General features: G+C 37.0%; 1 protein-coding gene across 2 annotated transcripts in view; it reads left to right on the plus strand.

Moving 5' to 3' along the window:
* Nucleotides 1–561: 561 nt before the first annotated feature.
* The window catches only part of LOC139444303 (serine/threonine-protein kinase PAK 4-like), a 33,829-nt gene continuing 11,574 nt past the window's right edge, over nt 562–22,816 (plus strand). The window contains exons 1-6 of one of the 2 annotated variants that reach the window (XM_071225236.1): nt 562–648; nt 9,247–9,474; nt 10,265–11,044; nt 18,347–18,502; nt 19,959–20,147; nt 22,585–22,718. In XM_071225236.1, coding sequence (XP_071081337.1) covers nt 9,271–9,474; nt 10,265–11,044; nt 18,347–18,502; nt 19,959–20,147; nt 22,585–22,718 — 1,463 coding nt within the window. In that variant the 5' untranslated portion in view covers nt 562–648; nt 9,247–9,270. The remainder of the gene's footprint in view (nt 649–9,246; nt 9,475–10,264; nt 11,045–18,346; nt 18,503–19,958; nt 20,148–22,584; nt 22,719–22,816) is intronic. The other variant, XM_071225237.1, reaches the window with a different exon arrangement.

The raw sequence follows: 22,816 nt of genomic DNA on the forward strand, positions 1-22,816 counted from the left end.
GAAATTCGAATATAACAGTCTCATTTAAAGATCTATATGGAATTGTTAAACTCAGAGACAGAAAAAATAAAATGAGTTTTCCACCATATTTGTATACCTTGAATACTTATTTTTATGTTTCATGTCCGTTTCATAATTAATATACCAGGCTGGACATAAGAAACATCTTAAAACGTACAATGTAAGTGTTATTTTGTATTGCAAGTATCAGATAGAACGCCTCACACATGAGGTTTACTATATTCATTTTGAACGAGTGACATTGTACCTGTAAATTACGTTCTGTGGGATGCAAAATCTGGCCCAATTTTAACAAAAACTGGATAGAGTTGTTTCACTTGCATGAGGAAATAAAAGCTCTTCGTCGCCGTTAATGCACACATTATTTCATTGTTTAATTCTAAAGGTATGATATCCAAAGTTTACATAATCACATCATAAATGTGCTTTTCATAAATAAAATCGTTTTGAAACCATTGTGCCCGAGTTACAGTTTATTTGCGCCCCAGGGACTTCCCAAGTTAATCCTCCGCGCCACCTGGCGGCGAAATACTTCAAATGCCCGTATGTAACAAGTGCCCTAAAAATATGGCGTCGAAGCTGTAGCAGCGAATGTGGAGATATTACCTGTAAGACTTTCTTGTTTTGGTAAGTGTGTGCTGATTTTTCCTGCTTAGATATTTGTAAAATTAGTCGAGGTTTCTAAGTGCAAATTACCACAGTCCGATTTCGACTAGAGGTAGGACACCTCTGACATTTTAGCCTTGTCCTCATTTCTTAAATCATAACATCGGGAACTTCACTTCCGAGCTGTGCTGGTAACAACGCACCTGGCTTCAATCGGTTATTTTAGCCATATTTAGACACTGCTACTTATTTGTTATCAAGTATTAACACTTCTGCTGTGTCTAAGCACACGTTTTAATGTGCACGATGCAGTCAAACACGCACATGCTGGTGAGCTGTTCTCGGTGTTTTCTCAACTCTAAACCGGTGTGCTTGAATACCCAAACTTCGGTGACCCTGCCCTCATCAAGTGAACTTGAGAACTGTTCCCAGCGAGGGGTAATTACACTCCCGCTGACACAACCGGCATCTTTATTACCTGCCTAGTAAATTTTAATGAATATTCATGTTGACACTGGTGTTAATCCACTGGCTTGTTTACGCGTGTTTACCTGTTGAACGCAATGATCATTCCAATCGATTTTTTTTTGGCTGTGAGTTGAATCACACAGGGATATCCCTTGTGCCACGCCCACACACGTTACCTTCCTTCAGATTTAGTCATCAAAGAAGTATTTTACCTTTCTGTGGTTTAAACAGTTTTGCTTGTTAAGATTTAAAGTAGTATATTACTTAGTTTGAGAACTGATATACTGAATAACTTTAGCCTTTTACAGTAAGGTGTATTGTGTTGTTTTTTTGTACTGATGCTGATTTTTTTGTATTTTTTTTTTTTTAAACAAATTAATTTTGAGCAAGTATTTAGACAAGAAAACTGAAGTAAAATACTGCTATGAGGTATTTTTGTCAGACTAGCATGGATGGGACTACCTATAACTGTATGTACACAATTTCTCTTGTCCTTTGTCAAGTTAACCTGTGGTAACTGTTACCTTATAAGGAAGAGAATATATGGATGTCAACTTCTTTATTATGAGGAACACAACATTTCTGAGTATATGGAGTATATGCTCACTCCTTCATCAGGCCATCACCCTATGAAGGAGTAAGCATATACTCCGAAACGTGTTCCTCATAATAAAGAAGTTGACATCCATATATTCTCTTCCTCATGTGTATCACTTCTAAATGCCTTTCAAAGACCTGTTACATTATACTTGTCTCGCCACAACTGCTTGTCGTAATTACTTTGAAGGTTTTGATAAAATCTGTCCTCTTCAGGTCAAATAAGCTACTTCATCAGACCTTATCAATGATTACGATTTGGTACTATATCATTCACATAATTATTTAAGTCACTGCTAGTTGACTATTCACTGATAATGTTTTAAAATGCAATCCCAAGACTGTCATTGAGATACACATGAAGCAGCGCAAGACAATATTTATGCAGAGGTCGAAACCATGAGTTAAATCTAAATAGTCAGCGACTCATTGGGGGCGAGTGGTGAATCGTGTTTATTCATACATGTTGCCATGTCTTACCATGTATACACATGTACACCATGGTAGATATCATTAACATTTATTTCCAAAAATGATGTAATCTTATCGAAAAATATATATGTACAAAATAAAATGCAAATGGAGCCCAGAGCAATGCTGAATTTCACAACTGCAGCTGAGGCAATCTAGACTTGCTAACTCATGCTAGATTTGAGTTGGACTCCTTTTTTGATTTATTCTCCAGGGTTTTGGGGACAGAGTAGCACTGTAGTAATTGATACAATACCAGCTTTTACTACATATTGCATAATCTGTGATGATTGGGATCATCTTTACTTACATAATTAGTAGGGCTCCTGACAGGTGTGTATTTCACACCTGATTGAACTGATGATGCCACATGTATGGTATGCTATTTACCTTGGCTGTCGTACCTTGCAGTGCTGGTATGTTGACTGATAGTTGTACAAGTTTGATAACCTTTTACCAACTACAGAGGTTTCATTGCTACAGAAGTTCCTTCACTTTGTGAATATTTACTTCTCCGTGACTTGTATTCTTTCCTGTCACAGCATCTGTAAACATCACTCATCACTGAGTAGACATGCTGTACAATACAACTAGCTTTCTAAATATCAGTAAAGTAATTGGCTAATAATGGATGGACCATTGTGATTTTACCTCAAGTTAAAAGAAGACTGCCTCCACGGTCTATTAGATAGTCTATTAGTGCATCTGCCTGGAGAGCGGAAGGTTGGTGGTTAGATCCTCAGCCACGCCGTAGCAAAACCTTAAAAGATGGCATTTGTTGTTACCCTGCCTGGCACTCAGCATTAAGGGCTAAAACAAGGACTGGTTGGCTCAAAGTCAGTATACTGTGTCTGTGTGGGATATACATGTACTGCTGCATGGTATCTCTGTGGGCTAGTACTATAAAACCGGAATTAGTCTAGACTAGTACAAGCAGACACAAACACACACACCCAAACATGCATGCACATCGCTGTGCATGTGCAATAATTTTGAACATGATGGTAAACTCCACATGGCATCGAATTATATGACATTGCCTGAAATGTTTTTATTTGATATACCCAGCACAATTATATGCAGTAAGGTGATACACAAAGTTAGCAGAAATAACATTATCTTTTGAATGTTTTCTATATATCATCTTAAGATTTGAGGATCACTTTGTTTTTGTTTTTCAGTTATTTGCTTAGGCCCCCTAGTTAAGCAATTCAAATCTGGCACAGGTTTCCTACTCACGGCAATAATGAGATATTAGTGGCCCATCGGGCTGTGGTTTTCTCATTTAGATAATTCTATTTTGCATTGAGTTCTTTAGACACTAGGTCAATGGCCCGTATTTGAGTTAGAGTTAAAACTGATATGACATTTGTAAAAATATCGTTATGTACACATGCTACAGTGATCCAAGGTCTCAACAAAAACATAAATGTATGGTTTGATATAGATAGAGGAATCTCTACTTTTTTATATCCAACTTAGCAACATAGTGAAGTGAAAACAATGACACCCGTTTGAGGCTTCAACACCTAAGATCTTTATCTGATATTTTATTAAGTTGTCACATGCTGATTTGCTGAGGTACACACTCAACATACAAAGTACTAACACATATTGAATCAGCATCATGAATGAAACTACTCGTCATTAGGATGAGTCACATCAAAATGTGCAACTTTGGAATGGAAAGTGATTGATGGTGTCTTGATTCAGAACCAAATTTAGCAAGCAAAATAGAAAAAGAAAGGTCATGATGCTTTTTAGGGTCAGGTGGTGATGAGAAACAGGAATCTGCCCAGTACATGGGATAAAGGTAATTTGTATTCCTCAACATGCCCAAGGGATGTCTCTAGAGCAAGGCTGATTGCTTCAGGCAAGTGAGCGACTGCCAGTAACAAATTTTTCCCTGTGATATTTCAAGATATTGAAATGTTTATCTAAATCATTTAATGTTTGACTTTTCTGACAATGTTTTCAAAATACGTTGTCTTGCGTATGCTTGGTGATGTCAGATTTGATAATGCCATGTGTATATACAAAACAAAACTAAAGTTTCATCAGAGTAGGTAGTGTTAAAGAGGTTGCATACAAAATAAAAAATTCCAGAAATGGGTATATTTGGTATCATTTTGTAGGAAAATATGTCCTGAATCAAATTACGCAATAAAAAACCGAAGTCACCACGGCATTGTTTTTAATAAGTGGCACCATCTAGAGGCACCGGATGATAAAATCATTTTGCCAATAAAATGGTCATTTTAATTTTTGATTATTAAATGAGTGTTTTTAAATAGACATATTACTGTATTGATATGACACAAAACAGAAAAATGAAAATTCAAGTCAAAACATTTTTAATTTCACGCATCATTTGACTTTAAAAAAAGCACATTTTCCAAAAAACATTGATTCATCAGTCAAAAAGCATTTTACAAAATCAAGATATTTTTCAAACTGGCTTATTTCTAATGTTTATTCATTGTAAAATAAAAATTTAAAATAAAAACATGTTATCAGAGGATATTCAAATTATTTTTCAATCAACATAGCATACACCTAAAATAATGAATTAGGGGAGGTAACTCTTGCCCAAATTTACATTTCTATGAGTTCATTTTGGCTGAAGTACAATTAGCCGCGAGTCAAAGGGACGTAACCACATTACAAATACTCGCCGTTACATGCGCGTCCGGTATGCGCTTTAACAATTTTTTCCAACGTCTTTAAGCATTTATAACTAAAAAACAACAACATTGGCATGATGTGTGATGATTAATCTGTATTTGTAAGTTTGTCAACATCTGAAGTGGAGACAAGCTTTGTTGTTACTACAGTTTAGATTCGTCTGTAATTAGTCTTTATCAGCGTTTGCTTTTCAGAATTGCATCCCTTAATTGTGCCAGGATCCGCTGATCATGGGTTTGAGTGTCAGATCTGCCCTGATTAATATCCTTGATTAACAGGGGCACGGATGTCCCATTCGTCTAAGGCGCAGCGATTCGCTGTGCAGAGTTGCATCCCTTGGGCACGCCAGAAACCTATGATTGTGGGTTCGAATCCCGGTTTGCCCCAACTATGTTTCTAGGTTTGTCAGTACCATACCCGTGCTTGTGGGTTTTACCGAAGTGGTAAATGTCTGAGACCTGCATCACTTCGGGCTTTCCTCCCACATTAAGCTGACACACAGTGATATAACTGGAATAATGTTAAAAGCGGCGTTAAACCCAACTCAGTCACTCACTCCTTGATTAACAGCACTGTACTTTTGCTTTGCTTGTTGGTTTTCCCAAAGTGTTAAAGCATCTACAACCAGCATAATTTCAGGCTTTCCTTCCAGATTTAATAGACATGTGATGATATAACTGTCTAGTCCCCATGAAGATCCAGGTTAGAGTTGGTCTTCAGCAACTTAGGTTTCTTGTTAGAGGCGACCAATGGGATAGGGTGACTCATATCCCAATTGTGCAGATTAACTCGATTATTTGCAGATTGTCGTTGTATAGCTGGAATATTGCTGAGTGTGACATTATAAAACAGACAAACAAAGCACATTTGATTGTCACATATAATGCCAGTTGATCATGCTGATTTTTTTTTTTTTTAGACTATTGTTTACTATAACTATAGGTTTTTGTTTCCATATTATTAATAATTATTGGATGTATGTTTCATCGCCGTAATTTGCCTATTAAATGATCCAGGTATTGCACCCACTTAAACCGCTAATTATCAAGTAGGAAGGCATTCTTATGTCAGCTGTTTGTGATGAAAGGAGGAAGTCAGCATTAATCAGTATCAGCGGGATCAGTGTAACTGTTTTAAGTATCCTGTGTAGTTGCTTCCTGAACTGTATGTTCAGGAAGGTCTGTATTTTAAGTTTTTAACAGTGATGGTTAACTGTTGATAGGTCACCTCTGTGAACATCTCGGATAGAATTAGTATTCGGATTATTATTATTATTATTATTATTATTATTATTATTATTATTATTATTATTATCCAAGTACTAGTATTTGCTCAAATGCATTTTTATTTGTTCCCTGACCTGTCGATTGTTCACATTCCAGTTATCATTCTCAACTCTATTCGGAGTATACAACAAAAGCTGCCAAGGGGCGTTAGAAGTTTTTTACATCCACCTCACATCTGCATGTCATCGTATCCCAATTGCAAACATATTGATGTTCATCATATCAGTCACAGGATTGTCTGGATCAGGCGCTAAACAACAAACATACAAAGAAGAGATAATTGTCATCATTGTCTCATAAAAAGGTTGTTTTGGCACACAGACTGCATATATATCGTGATGGTGTAAGTTTGTTTGTTTTTTATCGCCGCACTGAGCAATATTCCAGCTATAAGATGGCAGTCTGTAAGTAATTGAGCAAGGACCAGACAATCCAGTGATTGACATCATGAGCATCGAACTGCGCAATTGGAATAAGAGGACATTCATCAACCATATCAGCGAGCCTAACCACCTGATCCCGTTAGTCTCCTCTAATGACAAGCATAGCATTTTTACGGCAAGCATGGGTTGCTGAATACCTATTCTACCCTGGATCTTCACGGTTCTATCGTGATAGTGAGGTGATAGTGAGGTACAATACAGGAAATTGAATGAATCGATACTATTTATACAATTTTATGCCACACAGAAACAAATAATGGTTCTGCCTGTTTTGTATTAGCGCATTATATTGATTAAATGCAGGTCTACATTAGTTACTTTTATCTATAGATACACATACAGTGCAGAGTAATTAATTTATCAATCAATATATGGATATATCGTGATCAATTTCCAATCAATGACTCCTTATGCTCAATAAACTATAACTTCATGGAATTGTTATAGCCCATACTGGGGGCACGGGTGACCCAGTCGTCTAAGGTGCCGCGATTCGCTGCGCAGAGTTGCATCCCTTGGGCACGCCAGAAACCTATGATTGTGGGTTCGAATCCCGGTTTGCTCCGATTATGTTTCTAGGTTTGTCAGTACCATACCCGTGCTCGTGGGTTTCACCGAAGTGGTAAACGTCTGAGACCTGCATCACTTCGGGCTTTCCTCCCACATTAAGCTGACACGCCACGATATAACTGGAATACTGTTAAAAGCGGCGTTTAGCCCATACTCATAATGCTCCCTTGTGGTGGGACGATACACTGATGCATCAGTGGATCACAATTTTTACTTCTTGATACAAGTAGTGCAAAGTATCGATTCTTACCTTAAATGTTTTTTTTAATAGGTGTTACACCAAACACTAATTACTAGTGAAAATGAGTAGTAAATATTTTCATCCATTGCGCCATACCTGACACTGCCAACTGTTAATCATTAGTGTGCCAGGTATTTGGCCATCATCTCTATGAAAAAGATGGCTTACGCACCACAGACAAGTGCACATGCAAGTATCGTGATACGTGTCGGTTCGTGAGCAAGGTATTGTGATATGTATTGGATCGTACATTTGGTGTATCGTTCTAGCCCTAATGCTCACGTACAGCGAGATAGACTGTTGTTGTTGTCCAAACTGTCATGTTTGATGTCACAAATTACATGATCAATATCAACATGATCAGCAGGATCTGTGATGATCATGGCACAAATTGACCCATATTTGTAAGTATTATTTACACTGAATACTAAGGAAGCCACTGTTCAAGATGACAATTGATAATTTTGTGACTTACAGGGCATGTAGAATACATTGATACTCATCAATATATAATATATACATGAACTGAGATCGAATATGTATTATATACTAGAGATGGCTAATTGCTGGGTTGATAATCATGATAATTGATTTGCCCAAGTACCAACAGCTAGGGCTGGCTATTGATATAGGTCATAGAGATTGATAATTGCTAACTAAATATCAATCAATTATCGATAAATATCGTAGAAGTAACGCTTAGGAAACATGCAAGAAAGTCCCGAAAGAAAACACACTGGTGAGCAGTGACACATTCATGCATGTATTACTTTGTGAACATTTGACATATAACAAAAACAGTCGCTTTCCCTCCTCGACAATTGACATGATTGACAGCAACAAATCTTTTTCGGTAAATCTAAACTATATTTCATCTCAGTAGTTTAGGGGCGGTCGGGTAGCCTAGTGGTGAAAGCATTCGCTCGTCACGCCTAAGACCCGGGTTCGATTCCGGACATGGGTACAATGTTTGAAGCCCATTTCTGGTGTCCCCCGCCATGATATTGCTGGAATATTGCTAAAAGCGGCGTAAAACCATACTCACTCACTCACTCACTCACTCACTCACTCACTCACTCACTCACTCACAGTAGTTTGTGTTATTATCGACTTTAAGTTTTTATCAAGAACAGCAATTTCATATTGATCATTGTTACTTTTTCTTCCCATGCCAATTACCAATCTTTTTAGCTAGCTCTAACAACAACTATGATAAACATGATCAAATCAATCATGTTACCGGTGTAAACACCATTGGTCTTTCAAGAATTGATTTCAAACAAGGGTGGAAATTAACCAAGAATGTAAGCCCGAATAGTAGTAACATATATATTTTTAAAAAACTCTAAATGGTTGAATTTCTACTAGTTCTGAGGATAACATTAACATGAATATAACTGATCTGGGTAAGAGCTAATTTCCTTCCTGTTAAACTTTTTTTTAGTTTCTGGAGGTATGTATGTAAAATCTGGTGTGCATACGGTTCAAATCTGGGTTTAAATTAGGTGTTTATTCAACTCACTAATGTGCGTCCAGTACACACAAATTTTGAGAGTGGACGCAGAAAAAGAATATACTGCGTCCAGAGTGATGCCCAATAATATTCATTGTACCTACAGCGCATCAATACCAGTTATGGGTGTCTGTCATTTCATCCATCATGACCTCTGTCCACATGATACTTGATTCATCCCAGGCCCTAAAGTAATTATCAAAACGTACAGTACTCTACACCATTTAAGTACTTTACAGGACCCTCATATTGCCTGTAGGGACCCTTGAAATAAATCATTGGGGGTCAAGGGAACCCCCTCTTTTTAAGGCACGATAAAATCCTGCATCATCTTTTCGTTTTCAGGACACTTGATTATTGATCATAATCATGTTCAAATCCAAGAAGAAAAAGCCTGCAATTTCGGACCCAATAAACTTTGAACACCGTGTCCACACTGGCTTTGACAGTGAACAAGGTGTTTTCTTCGGCCTACCAGCCCAATGGACAGGCATCATCGGGGTAGAGAAGGAGAGGCCACGGCCAATAGTGGACCCTTCCAGCATCACACATACAGACATAGAACCACTCAAGGTAACTAACTCATTTGATGACAGGGTGTTGACAGTGTTCGAAGTTAAGCTGGAAAGTATTGATGTCTTTGTCAAAAGTTCCAAGATTCACATTCCAGCCTTTGAAATTTGCACTAGTCTGCTAACCCTAGACCACTAAAGTGTGCAGGGGACAATTAAAAATTCAATGATGATTGTTCTCATTGACTTAAAATTTTAATTCTTAACTGGTTTTCAATGCTTTAATAATAGGTTGACATCATTTTCAGGCAAACAAGTTGCCTGATTATTTAATGTTTAAATGGTTTTAAAGTGTTTTATTATCGTTCTATCAATAAATGTGTCCACAGTCGGCAAGTGTTTCCTAACAGATTTGTGATTAATTTAAATAAATATTTGTTAGGAAAGTTCACATTGACAAATATTTGTGTTACAATGTTAGTTCCAATGTGTTTTTTTAAAAAACAGTTTCTGGCCATGACACTTTCAGTGCCACCTTATTTTAATTTTTGTAGGTATAACATGTTAGTCATGGCCTGGATTAAGCCATTAATTAATGAATTTTATCATGGTATTCACTTTTTTTATTTTCATAAAGAAATATAGTACTTATAATCGAAATATACAACTTTTCGTTCTACTAATTTCAGTGGCTTAGCAATATAACATGATATAAATTGGGCATTAGTCTGGGATAGTACAAGAAGCCACACACACGCCCAAATACACGTAAATGCTACGTTAAACCCCATTTCGCCCACCACTTCACTTTGGGTCATGTGTATTCGCATCTATTCTGATTTTGTTTTCAGTCACAAGCTATCATCCGAGGTCATTCACAGGCAGATCTAAATGGGTTTTTACCACCAGCACGGGGTGGTATCAGTGTGGCAAGGTCGAACTCCTTGCGAAGAGAAAGCCCACCGCCATACAGAAGGAACTTTAAACCAAATGCTGATCACCCACCTGTACCCGAAGATGAGATGTCACCTGGGAGGTTCAACGAGCACCCTCAAGGACACCCAGGGTACCCACGAGATCAAAATGGTCAAAACAGGGATTACTCTCCCAGGGAATACAGAGGGGATCCCCGTGAATACGGGCGCAATCCCCATGAATGGGATCCGAGAGATGAGCGATTCCCTCCTGGAATGGATCCGAGAGACCCACGAAGAGAAATGCGTGATCCTCGGGAATATCGGGGGGATCCGAGGGATCCTCGGGACCCAAGAGATCCAAGGGATCCTAGATTTGTCCATCCAGACCAGCGAGGCCCACAGCGTGACCCCAGAGACTATTCTCAAGGTGGAACATTAGAGCGTCGTCAGAATGGTCCAAATGATTATGACAGAGGACTGAATAATTCATACGGCAGTGATCCTTATAATAGTTCTTTTGAACAGCGAAATCGTCCAAGGGATATGCCACAACAAAATAGTAGATACGATCAACCAGATGGGAGGGGTCCCCCCAATGACCGCCACCAGTTTCACAATGGAGTTCAGACAAGTCCCCCTCGACCTGGACAACACCCCCATGGCTTCTCTGAACTGGGACATCCCAAATCTCCTGTTGCCTTGCATTATGAGAGGGTGAGTTATGCTTTGTGTTTAATCAACACTGATTGTCTTCTTTGTGACATAGTTCTGGGAGTGTTGCATGAAAAGATATTCTTGTGGATTTGTGTCTTTAATTTTTTATTTATTTTTTAGCAAGTTGTCCAATTCATTAACATCCTCTTTTTTCAGTACCTGTTGGAATGGTTATTTTCTTGATATTCATGCAGTATAAAGAAACAGGCTTCAATTGTAAAGTAGGAAGACAGCACCTGACCAGCACATGTCCTTTGACAAAGATTTCTGTAGACATGCTCAGAGGCCGATATTCAGACCCTAGTCTTCAGGAAATGTCTGTAATAATTCCCAAATTGGAATTAATAACTTCCCAATTCATGTTACTATTCATGTTGTGGTTGTGAAGGGGTGGCTTGTTTCACTGATAACAGGACAGATAGAGGAAGAGACTTAATCATGTTCATGCTTAGTTTCAAATGATCTCACGGAATGCAATTTTAAAATAGCTCTGAATTTGGGAAAATAACTTGAAAAATCTCAATTTTGTATTCTTAGTTTGGAATCCAAGATTAATCACTGTATGGATGAGTAGGTATACAACTTAACCTGAAACATTTACCTTCCTGGTTAGTGATAAAATGTAGCGATACCCACTAAAAAGCCTGAAATTGTACTAGCCAATAGGATACCTTTAACATTACATGAACTGACACAGGCTAGTGAGCCAGCGCCAAGTTGCATCTCTGTTTTAAAAACATAAAATTAAATCACATAGGTCAGTAGGAAGAGGCTATAACTCCTTACAGCATATTCATGTATTAGATTGTTTGTTTTATTTTTGAAAAAAAACCCCAACATTTCGGAGACTTCAAACTTGCTGCTAGTGCCACACATGAACTTTACACAATCTAGAAATGTAAACATGGTAAAACATAGTATGCTTCTTCAATCTTGATATATTCATGATATTTATGCTTTGCTGATCATGCTGATGTCATATCAAATTATTAGCATTGTGATGCCATGTTTTACGTTACCTGACGCTACACAGTGCTATAGGTGTAGGGTCAGGTAAGTATAAAAACATTGCATTTAATCAGAAATGCTCATGTTTTACCTTAAATGAAGCTACACCTTTAGCACTGTAGCGTCAGGTAAGTATAAAAACATTGCATTTAATCAGAAATGCTCATGTTTTACCTTAAATGACGCTACACCTATAGCACTGTAGCGTCAGGTAAGTATAAAAACATTGCATTTAATCAGAAATGCTCATGTTTTACCTTAAATGATGCTACACCTATAGCACTGTACCGTCAGGTAAGTATAAAAACATTGCATTTAATCAGAAATGCTCATTTTGGGCAAAATAAAAGTAATTTCCCTTAAAAAGACAGCTTTTTCCTAGATCTATCGTAATGCACAGGCAGTGAACACAATATACAAGACATGGGTTTTAAGGAGTCATGAACTCTTTCCTGATGTCAGGGCAGAGCTACTCACCATAAAGGTGATAAGACGTCTTGCTTCAGTGGACATGAATTTATGTACCTTTTAACACTGTACTTTGTGAGGGAAATCAGGTTTATGTGGTAGGGCCCTTTGTGATCACCTTGTTACTAACTATATAAATAGTGTGACTGATCATTTGCAAATACAAGGGTCTTGTGAGCTGCCACAGCCTTGTTTCAGTAGGACAACCTCTGTACATGTTAACACTTTATGATTAAAGTAATTTTATGCATTTGGTTATACCAGTGTATACCTAAGCTTTTATTTATGTTTTATTAGTGTTTGTAAGCTAGTGTACCTGATGCTTATTTCAAAGTTTCCCAAATGGTGTATGTTGAATTTAAAGTATCAATACCTGGTGGCTGTATAATCAGTTGATAATATGTTATGTTCATGGTTGTAATGATAAAAAAGACTTTGCAACCTTGAGCATGTTGAGCATATGCATGTTATTTGATGGAATATTTTATTACAAATTATTTTCATGTAGATTTGTCATGTTATCATCGGTTATGTAGCCGTCAAACTGATAATCAAACTCCAAACAGTTGCGATTTTAAACACTTGTCAGAAGACCAAGTTGATTAATATTCTGTTCGGTCAGGTAATATCAGCTGGTAATAGTCTAATAATATCTACAGAAGATTATGCTTTAAGTCAAAAGTTTATGATTAAGTCAAAAGTTAGACTCAAACGTTTTTGACACAGACTGTCCAAATATAAATGTTCCCCAATTATGCCCATATGGTACCCAACATACAGTTTCCGATTTTGTTCGCATGCTTATTGCTTGGGCCATCCTATGTGCAAATAATAATGCCAAAATAAATTTAAATTTATTTGCCTTCAGAGAATGAAATGAAACTTCTTGCAATTAGTAATGATTAAGTCATAGGCAAATATTCAGAAATAAGCCCTTTCCCCATGCACCTACTGGTAGGTTATCAATGACATGGGGCGGATCCCAATCAGGAAGTGCCTGAAAACTGATCACTTCCTTGCTACTATATATATGTTTTGTTAATCCCTCCAACTACTATTAATTCTGAAACCATGTTGTCCCCATATTCTAATGTTCCCCACATGTTTGATATTATCTCACCAATCTGTCTGATATTTTGACCTGTAAATTGATATTAACATGACATGGCCATAGACCCTGCCTTTCCAGAAGTAAACAAATAAATAATGAAATGTCAAATGTCCTCTGGTACAATACACAATATATCAAATCCACCTTGACCCTGGTGCCAGTTTGGCTGGTTAAACCAAACCAAATAAACAAGCATGATGGATGTGACCAAACTCCACATACTCCAAGTTCCAGCATCACTGAAGTAGGATGGAAGGGAGGCGAGCAATATGGGCCTGGCCTTTCCTGATAAAACCCCTTGTCTATGTGGCCATGGTAACATAAGAGCTTAGAACAATAGGTCAGCCCCCCACACAAGTGTCTGTGTTGTTTATGTTACAGAGATGGGCCTGGTTACAGCTTCACTTGATAGCATAGGCTAGAGAAGGGATCCATTTCACCAGATAGTGCAATGTGATGGTGTCAGGCAGTTCACCTCTCACACACAGCATCAGAGTTCTCTGAATGGTGTTTATTTCGAATTTGCAGTAGGATATGCATTCTTGACACATGATGATAAAATCTGGTTGTACGAACAAGTATAATCATGGTTTCAAGTTTCGTGTGAAAACTAAAAAAACAGAGTCTTGAGTTCCAACCTAATTAAATTTATTTGAAGACCGCTATAATGTACAGAAGACAAAATGTGGGTAATTACGAAACAGTGTTATCATATTTGACAAATAAGATGTTTAACCGGTACTTCATCTGAATTTTCTTAAAAAATGTTAAAATCTTGTCTCTTCCACGATACGGTTAGACAAACAGTGTTGTGAGAACCACTACATCATGTACATAGCGCTGCCTGAAAATTATGATGTTCTACTGACCAACATAAACAAAATATACAGAGAACATCATTTTCAGGCAGTGCTATTTATTGTTTAGCCTGAAATGATATAACTTTTTTCAACAGGGTCAAGGTATTTTGAGTGTGAAAGAATCTTTGGAAGTTATTATCAATCTATTGAAACCTTCACCATGTTTACAATGATTGAAAATATCAAATCCATTCCTAGTTGTATATTTGTAATTTGAGACTCCTGGTCGCCTTCAGTGACATATGAGGTTCAGATAATCAATTTTATAATACTAGCAATATTCTCTTGCAGTAAATATAGTTAGGTATATGTATGATGAAATCTCATGATCTGTCAGTTTGTCAGATAACCGTCAGACATCCTAAACTATTTGAAAACCTAATTAAATTAGGTGTGAAAACCTAAACAAACAACAGCATGAAAACCTAAACAAATAAAAGTATGAAAAACTAAACAAACAACAGCATGAAAACCAAAACTAATAGTGTGAAAAACTAAACAACAGCATGCAAACCAAAACAAATAAAAGTATGAAAAACTAAACAAACAACAGCATGAAAACCGAAACAAATAGTATGAAAAACTAAACAAACAACAGCATGAAAACCGAAACAAATATAAGTGTGAAAAACTAAACAAACAACAGCATGAAAACCGAAACAAATATAAGTGTGAAAAACTAAACAAACAACAGCATGAAAACCAAAACCAATAAAAGTATGAAAAACTAAACAAACCTGTTTAACAGCATGCAAACCGAAAAAACTAAACAACAGCATGCAAACCAAAACAAATAAAAGTATGAAAAACTAAACAAACAACAGCATGAAAACCGAAACAAATAGTATGAAAAACTAAACAAACAACAGCATGAAAACCGAAACAAATATAAGTGTGAAAAACTAAACAAACAACAGCATGAAAACCAAAACTAATAGTATGAAAAACTAAACAAACAACAGCATGAAAACCGAAACAAATAAAAGTATGAAAAACTAAACAAACAACAGCATGAAAACCAAAACTAATAGTGTGAAAAACTAAACAACAGCATGCAAACCAAAACAAATAAAAGTATGAAAAACTAAACAAACAACAGCATGAAAACCGAAACAAATAGTATGAAAAACTAAACAAACAACAGCATGAAAACCGAAACAAATATAAGTATGAAAAACTAAACAAACAACAGCATGAAAACCGAAACAAATATAAGTGTGAAAAACTAAACAAACAACAGCATGAAAACCAAAACCAATAAAAGTATGAAAAACTAAACAAACAACAGCATGCAAACCAAAACCAATAAAAGTATGAAAAACTAAACAAACAACAGCATGAAAACCAAAACCAATAAAAGTATGAAAAACTAAACAAACAACAGCATGAAAACCAAAACCAATAAAAGTATGAAAAACTAAACAAACAACAGCATGAAAACCAAAACCAATAAAAGTATGAAAAACTGAACAAACAACAGCATGAAAACCTGAAACATAACCACAAATGCCAGTAATCCAATATGTCACTGTATCGTAGAGCCTGTGTGAAACTGACTTCTTGTGGGACAAGAGAGCAAGGAAATCTGTTGTATCTTAAATGTTTTGAGAAAATAATTGTTTTTAGAAGGAAAGTATCAGAATACCAATCCATTGCTATTAGCCCTAACAAAATTAATGTGTTGTCCGATCACACTAACTTTTAAAACAGGGTAGGTACCGGTGGGTAATATATTTTTCGAAACCCCTGCAATTATTAGGAAAACATGCCTTACAAAGGTTATTCTTGACACATTACTGTTCAGTATGTTCAAAGAGAGCATGTAGAAATGCGGAAAAATATTTTGACAATTTTTCCTGCTTTTGGTGGTAATTTCTTTCAGAGAAAAGGATCTTGAAAAGTCTTAACTTTTTTATTCTAGGTTATGAGAATATGGTTTTGTATTTGATAAGAACAATGTCCCCCTTTTCAATTTCACTTCATGCATGAAATAAGTGTAATCTTGTGTCAGTTTTTAAAAAAACCTCATCATGTTAATTATCATTGATCAAAGGAATATTTCCTGACAAAATGCAGTTATGACCCTAACGAATTCTTTTAGAGGATCTGAAATGGCTGACTGTCAGATCGTCACATCGTGAAAATTGATTCTGATTATTGCTCTTGCCTTGTTCTTTCATGTCCATTAAAGCGAGGCCCTTATTTCATTACATCACCCTTTCATCATATGGCTAGTTGGAAATGAAGGTTGACATTGGCTGGGAAGGTGCTGTTGAGATTTGTTTTGTGCATTGTGAATGTGTGAACTCAGTGGCAACTAACCAAACTGCTGCAGTTTGTTAATAACACGAGCATAACATTCCCAGTTTGGTATTTGCTGTTGCTTCAGCCTTGATTGATCCTGTAATCAACATCAGTATGTCTTTGTCAAAGTGATGTCCATTGCTGTAATTTCCAGCTACATTTCACATTGACAGTGGACAGTAGAACAAACTAGTCCTCACTGCTAATTGATTGGTGGGGAATCTAGAGGAGGTGTCATCAATATTCTTTATCAGTGAACATGGGGGTAATTTGTTTTTCACTGGGCAGTTTGTTCAGTTGGTTTGACGTGTTTACACTGGATCTGAGTTTGTATTCATGGCAAACTGACATGAATTGTACCATGCATATTGCACTTACCGTTAATTAAACTGCAGTTTACTGTCATTGTTCATGTCAAAATTAAGATATTGAAATTTGGTTGAGTCATGTTAAATTGTAGGATTTACTTTACTTTATGTCCCTGTGTTATGTTTGGCTCATTCCATATTGTTTTGCATGGGGGAGGAGAGGGGGAGTGGCTGGATTACTGATGAATTCATCCCTATTTCCATAAATAATTTAGTTTCCGATTTCTTCATGTCATTGGGATCTCTTGGTAATTTTGAAGGAGTGGTGGGAGCTCAATAACCATGGTAACGGATCTGCTCCAGTCTTTAGGTTCTTACCGAAAGTCTTGAAAATGAATTTCAGATTCATTCTTCTTTTCAAATATTTTTTTTGATAACGTTGCTTCTTTTTTTTCCTAAGCTTTTCCCATCTGCAAATATTTTCACTGATCTTAAATATATGATGATAGCAAATATGTACAGCTCCCAACACACCCTCCTATGTTCTGTCCTTGTTGATCAATCTGTTGCATGAGATTTGACAACCAGCAACCACTGTCCTCCCTCTCCTTGCTTTCATGGAACATTATGTACGTGTAAACAACCCAGCGGGGCATAGGTGAAGTAGTCCACAAGGATGTGTGTTTCTTTTTGTCTAAACCAAACTTCAAGGTGTAACACATTATATCTACCAGACTTAAAACAATTAAGGCAGCGATGATTCACTTAGTTTCTGAAATGAAACATGAGCCCAATCAACAATCTATTTTTTTTATTATGGTAATGAATTTCTTAAGCATGTCCGTAACAAAGATTTGACAAGCAGGGTTAAAACTGAACTCAAAACATATGCTACCCTGGGTAAAGATAAAAAGCCCTTATAATTTTATAACAATGGAGTAATTTGGATATTTGTACTAGCCCACAGGAATTTGCACTGGCCCTGGGCTAGTGGGTTAGTGTTAAGTTCTAACCCTGATGGGTTCTAGTCTGCTAATTTGGAAATTAGTGAAAATCTAAGACTAGTTTTCTCCCAAAAGCTCGTTAAGTTACAAACGCTGTATCAGTATGTCACGTTATGTGGTCTTTCCAGAAGAAGTGAATCATTGCAGCCTATTAACAGTCGGTTGTATGCTTGTCACATTCCTGCATGTATTTGTGCATGTAACGCTGCTAGACTAGCCACCCTCTTTTCTCTCTCAAGGGTGACCAGTCCCCTAATAAGCCAAACAACAGCCAGCACATACACCGCCCCCCTCACTCGCCCAATCAGAAGCCCTCACCCCCAGGCGGCAAGTCCCCGCCCCACAGCAAGCAGCCAGGACCCAGCCCAGAGCAGCAGCGACTTTCACATGAGCAGGTTTGCCCATCACCACTTGTTATTTCCTTCTCACTGTGTGTGATACGAGATTTATACCTTGAGTGTGTTGTCACACAAATGAGGTATTGATTATTTTATGTGAATACCGGTGTCTTTGAATGGCATTTCTTGTATTTTTGGACAATTTTTATAGCCCTCTTTCTACATGTTTTAAGGGGATGCTCAACAGCATCTTATTTGCCTTTTTTAATTCATATTATTTCATTCATTTTTAGAAATATCTCTGACTTGCAGTGAATTTGCTTGAGATATTTGACATTATCATATGATCAAGAGACTTTCAGAATTTTATCTCATTTTTATGTAATTGTTTTATCGATGTCGCTACCGATGTTGAAAAGAAAATTGGATATTTAGGATAACAATAAATAAATGTCCAAGAATATTAAATCCTTAGTTGTCAAAACAATGACAAAGATTCAAAACAACTGATTAAACAGATTTAAAAAAATATGTTACAAGTCCGATTGGTAACCAGAGCACACAGACAGAGTACACAAAATCAATCAGTAGCTTACCTGACTGCTCTCTGCTTCTGACACCTAACGGGCATTACATTGCATGTGTAAACTTTAGGACCTTGATGTGAGACTGCATGTTCAGTCCGCCTTGACTTATTATGTTGTCCATGCATTAACCACACCTGATCCAGTGTCACAATAATCTTGTCAATATGTTGTTCATGTCAGTGTCATTAAGTGTTTGGAAATCTGTGCTGTAAACATAACATTTTTTTCTGTATATTGCACTCCTTTTCCCATATGTGGTTCCGTGTTTCATGTATCAATTAATGTTCTCATTCTTCCTTGCATCTTCTGATATTTTAGGAGCCTTAAGCGTTAAGTGTTAAACAAGATTGACCTCCAATCAGATAGAGGTCTTGACTGGAAAGCTGTAAAGCCAATCCGAATTCTGTTATGCGTTATATATATCATGATATATATTTGGGGTTTTATGTCATATATTTTTATGTTGATAACACTTTTGTTATATAAATTCTTTCATTTGTCAAGTTTGTCATGCCCGTAGATTTGACAATGAGGAAGAATATTGTTTCATGCTTTGAACAAATATGAAGAATACTTGGGTACATATCAAATGAAGACAAACATTCACTTTGAACTTGTACATGCATGCTGAAATTTGTTTTAACTGAATATATATAAATGTAGAAAGCGCCAGGTTCGATTCCTCACATGGGTTCAATTAGTGAAGCTCATATTTGTCCATATCCACCATAATATTGCTGGAATATTTCTGAAATTGGCTTCGAACCACACTCATTCACTTACTCACTATTTAACCCGAGTGAGTTTGGTGAAGGCAAACCTTAGCATCACCAGAATCATTTGATCTTGTTGAAGTGTTAGAGCCTTTATCAGATTTGGACAATGGCTGAGAGATGGATGTTTATTTCTGACATTACTATTTCTAGTTCCGAAATGCTCTGCAAATGGTGGTTTCACCTGGTGATCCTCGTGAATTCTTGTCGGACTTTGTCAAGATCGGAGAAGGTTCAACAGGTATTGTGTGCATCGCCAACGACCGATCCCGAGCCCAACAGGTTGCTGTTAAGAAGATGGATCTGAGAAAACAACAGAGAAGAGAACTTCTGTTTAATGAGGTGTGTAATTCATGTTCCCCTTGTGTAAATTTGCCTGATTGTGACAGCCATGTGAAACATCAGAACAGGCCATATTGTCACCTTTTACAATACATTGGAAAACAGGAAAATGTTTTGATCGTTGCTATGGTTATTTGCAAGTCCAGTTGTGATTTTTTATTTTATCAAAGCCGTGATTGAAATTGGTAAAAAACATTTTCTTGCATTTAATGTACAAGTGATTTTTTAATAAAGGTTTTACCTCAATAGATGAAGGTATATAAAGGATACAGAAGGTTACAGAAAGTACATTCTGAAAGCAGTGTGAAAGCTTGTGACATCTTTAGGTGATGGTTACAAGGTACTTGGAGTTACTGACCTGATGTTTTGACCGAACATGTAGTAATCATGAATGAGAATACCCGGTAATAGATTTAGTGTAGAAGATCTCGCCTGACTGAGATTGTCAATCATAGGTCAATGTGGACGACATCGTATTGAATATATTTGTGAGAATATATATTGAGTTATCCTGGCAATACTGAAATGGACCCAAGTATGAATCCCTGGTTCAAAATCTGTCTGCAGATGATTAGCAGTGTTAAAATTAAGGGTGGTCCTTTTTTCCCCTTGCTATGCAGATCAGTCCATCAGTCTTTTCTGCTAAGCAGTGTTAGACATGATTACTAGTCTGTTAGTCAGAGACAAGTGAAAATCTTTTGGGGCTTGTTGTCTTTTTCCAAAATGTATTGTTTTACATAAGCCACTAGTCTGGAATGGGTTGTGGACAAGTTGAAGATGTTCAATGGTGTCCACCTGCGCTATTCAGAGTTAGACACGACTGCTAGTCCGTTAGACAGAGACAAGTGAAAATCTTATAGGGCTTGTTGTCTTTTTCCAAAATGAAGTGTTTTACATAAGCCACTAGTCTGGAATGGGTTGTGGACAAGTTGAAGATGTTCAATGGTGTCCACCTGCGCTATTCAGAGTTAGACACGACTGCTAGTCCGTTAGACAGAGACAAGTGAAAATCTTATAGGGCTTGTTGTCTTTTTCCAAAATGAAGTGTTTTACATAAGCCACTAGTCTGGAATGGGTTGTGGACAAGTTGAAGATGTTCAATGGTGTCTACCAGTGCTATTCAGAGTTAGACACGACTGCTTGTCCGTTAGTCAGAGACAAGTGAAAATCTAGAGGAACTTATTGTTATTTCCCGAAATGTAGTGTTTTACGTAAGCCACTAGTCTGGAATGGGTTGTGGACTAGTTGAACATGTTCAGCGGTGTCTACCAGTGCAAGGTGTATGAATCTTTGGTGAATATGTAAGTCCTAAACAGTTAACATTATGACAAGGATCCCTTGACTTCCATGCTTAAGTTTGGACACAGATTCGACACTGCACCAAACAGAGATCCTTAAGTGAAACTTTAATGTAATTTCATGTATTTCATGAGAGTTGTTGTATCTACAGCGCAGGACTCAAATTTAAGCTAAAGGGGAAGTGTACACGCAAAAATCACTTTCTTTCTTTTTCTAAACAAAACGCAATTTTAGAATTAGTTAGTATCTGTGTTTGAAAATATACACTCATTTTTTTTCACAGTGAAAGTAGGAAGCTCACAATAGTGTGAAAGTGATATGCCGTTATGAGGCCTTCGTTTTACGAGGGAAATAGGCCTGAGTTATCCCCCTTAGATTATGACGTAATTGGTGCCAATTCAACTGGGTCCCTGTCTATTCTCAACGCAAAAGATATCAAGGACCAGTTTGCGGTAAAACAACATGGTCTACGACACACTCCGGCGCAGTGGTGACTCAGTATAACACAATTCTGGCTGGCATCTGAGATGCTAGAATCACAAAACTATACCTACACCACGTGAAGCGGCTCTAACAAAGCATGATGACGTCATAATGTTTATCAATTGGCACCAATGACGTCATATTGCAAGGGACATAAGCCATGGTGTTTTTGTTATGGAAATAGAACACTTGGTAAATGTGAAAAATTTAAATCGTTTTAGTGCAAAAAATATATTAATTAAATATGATGTTTTTATATTTTTGTCTATGACACTTCTATGTTAACACTTTTAATGTGGAAAAAGTACAAGAAAAAAAGGTTCATTTCCGTGTGAACTTGCCCTTTAAAATCCAGTTTTGGTAGTCCTCATAGTAGCAATTTAGGGCTGTGATTCTGAACCAGTTCTAAATGCTTCAGTTTTGCACAAATTGGAATTTAATAAAACTGACAGAAACAGGTAAACATAGTCAACATCTTTGTCTCATTCAAGCAGGACTGGCTACAAAATCTGGGGACTTGTGAAGTAAAGTTTCCACTTGTCCTCTGGACTATTCTTAAAAAAGAAAATTCTGAGGCTGTATGAATCTCTAAGGCTGTATGTATGACAGGAGTTAAAGTAAGATGGTCTCCATGATGCTGTTCCTTGTGCTGCAGGTGGTTGTGATGAGAGACTACCATCACCCCAACATTGTAGATATGTACAACAGTTACTTAGTGCTAGATGAGCTGTGGGTCGTCATGGAGTTCATGGAAGGAGGGGCGCTCACGGATATTGTCACACACAGCAGGTAAGGACAGCGGGATCTTATGTTTATCAGAAACAAAAGTCATAAAGTATTAAAAATTCATGTTTTTACTATCCAATTGTTGAAAATGTTGGTTTTCT

Source organism: Haliotis cracherodii, unplaced genomic scaffold, assembly GCF_022045235.1.
Source record: "Haliotis cracherodii isolate W230 unplaced genomic scaffold, xgHalCrac1.p SCAF_5, whole genome shotgun sequence".
NCBI lineage: Eukaryota > Metazoa > Mollusca > Gastropoda > Lepetellida > Haliotidae > Haliotis > Haliotis cracherodii.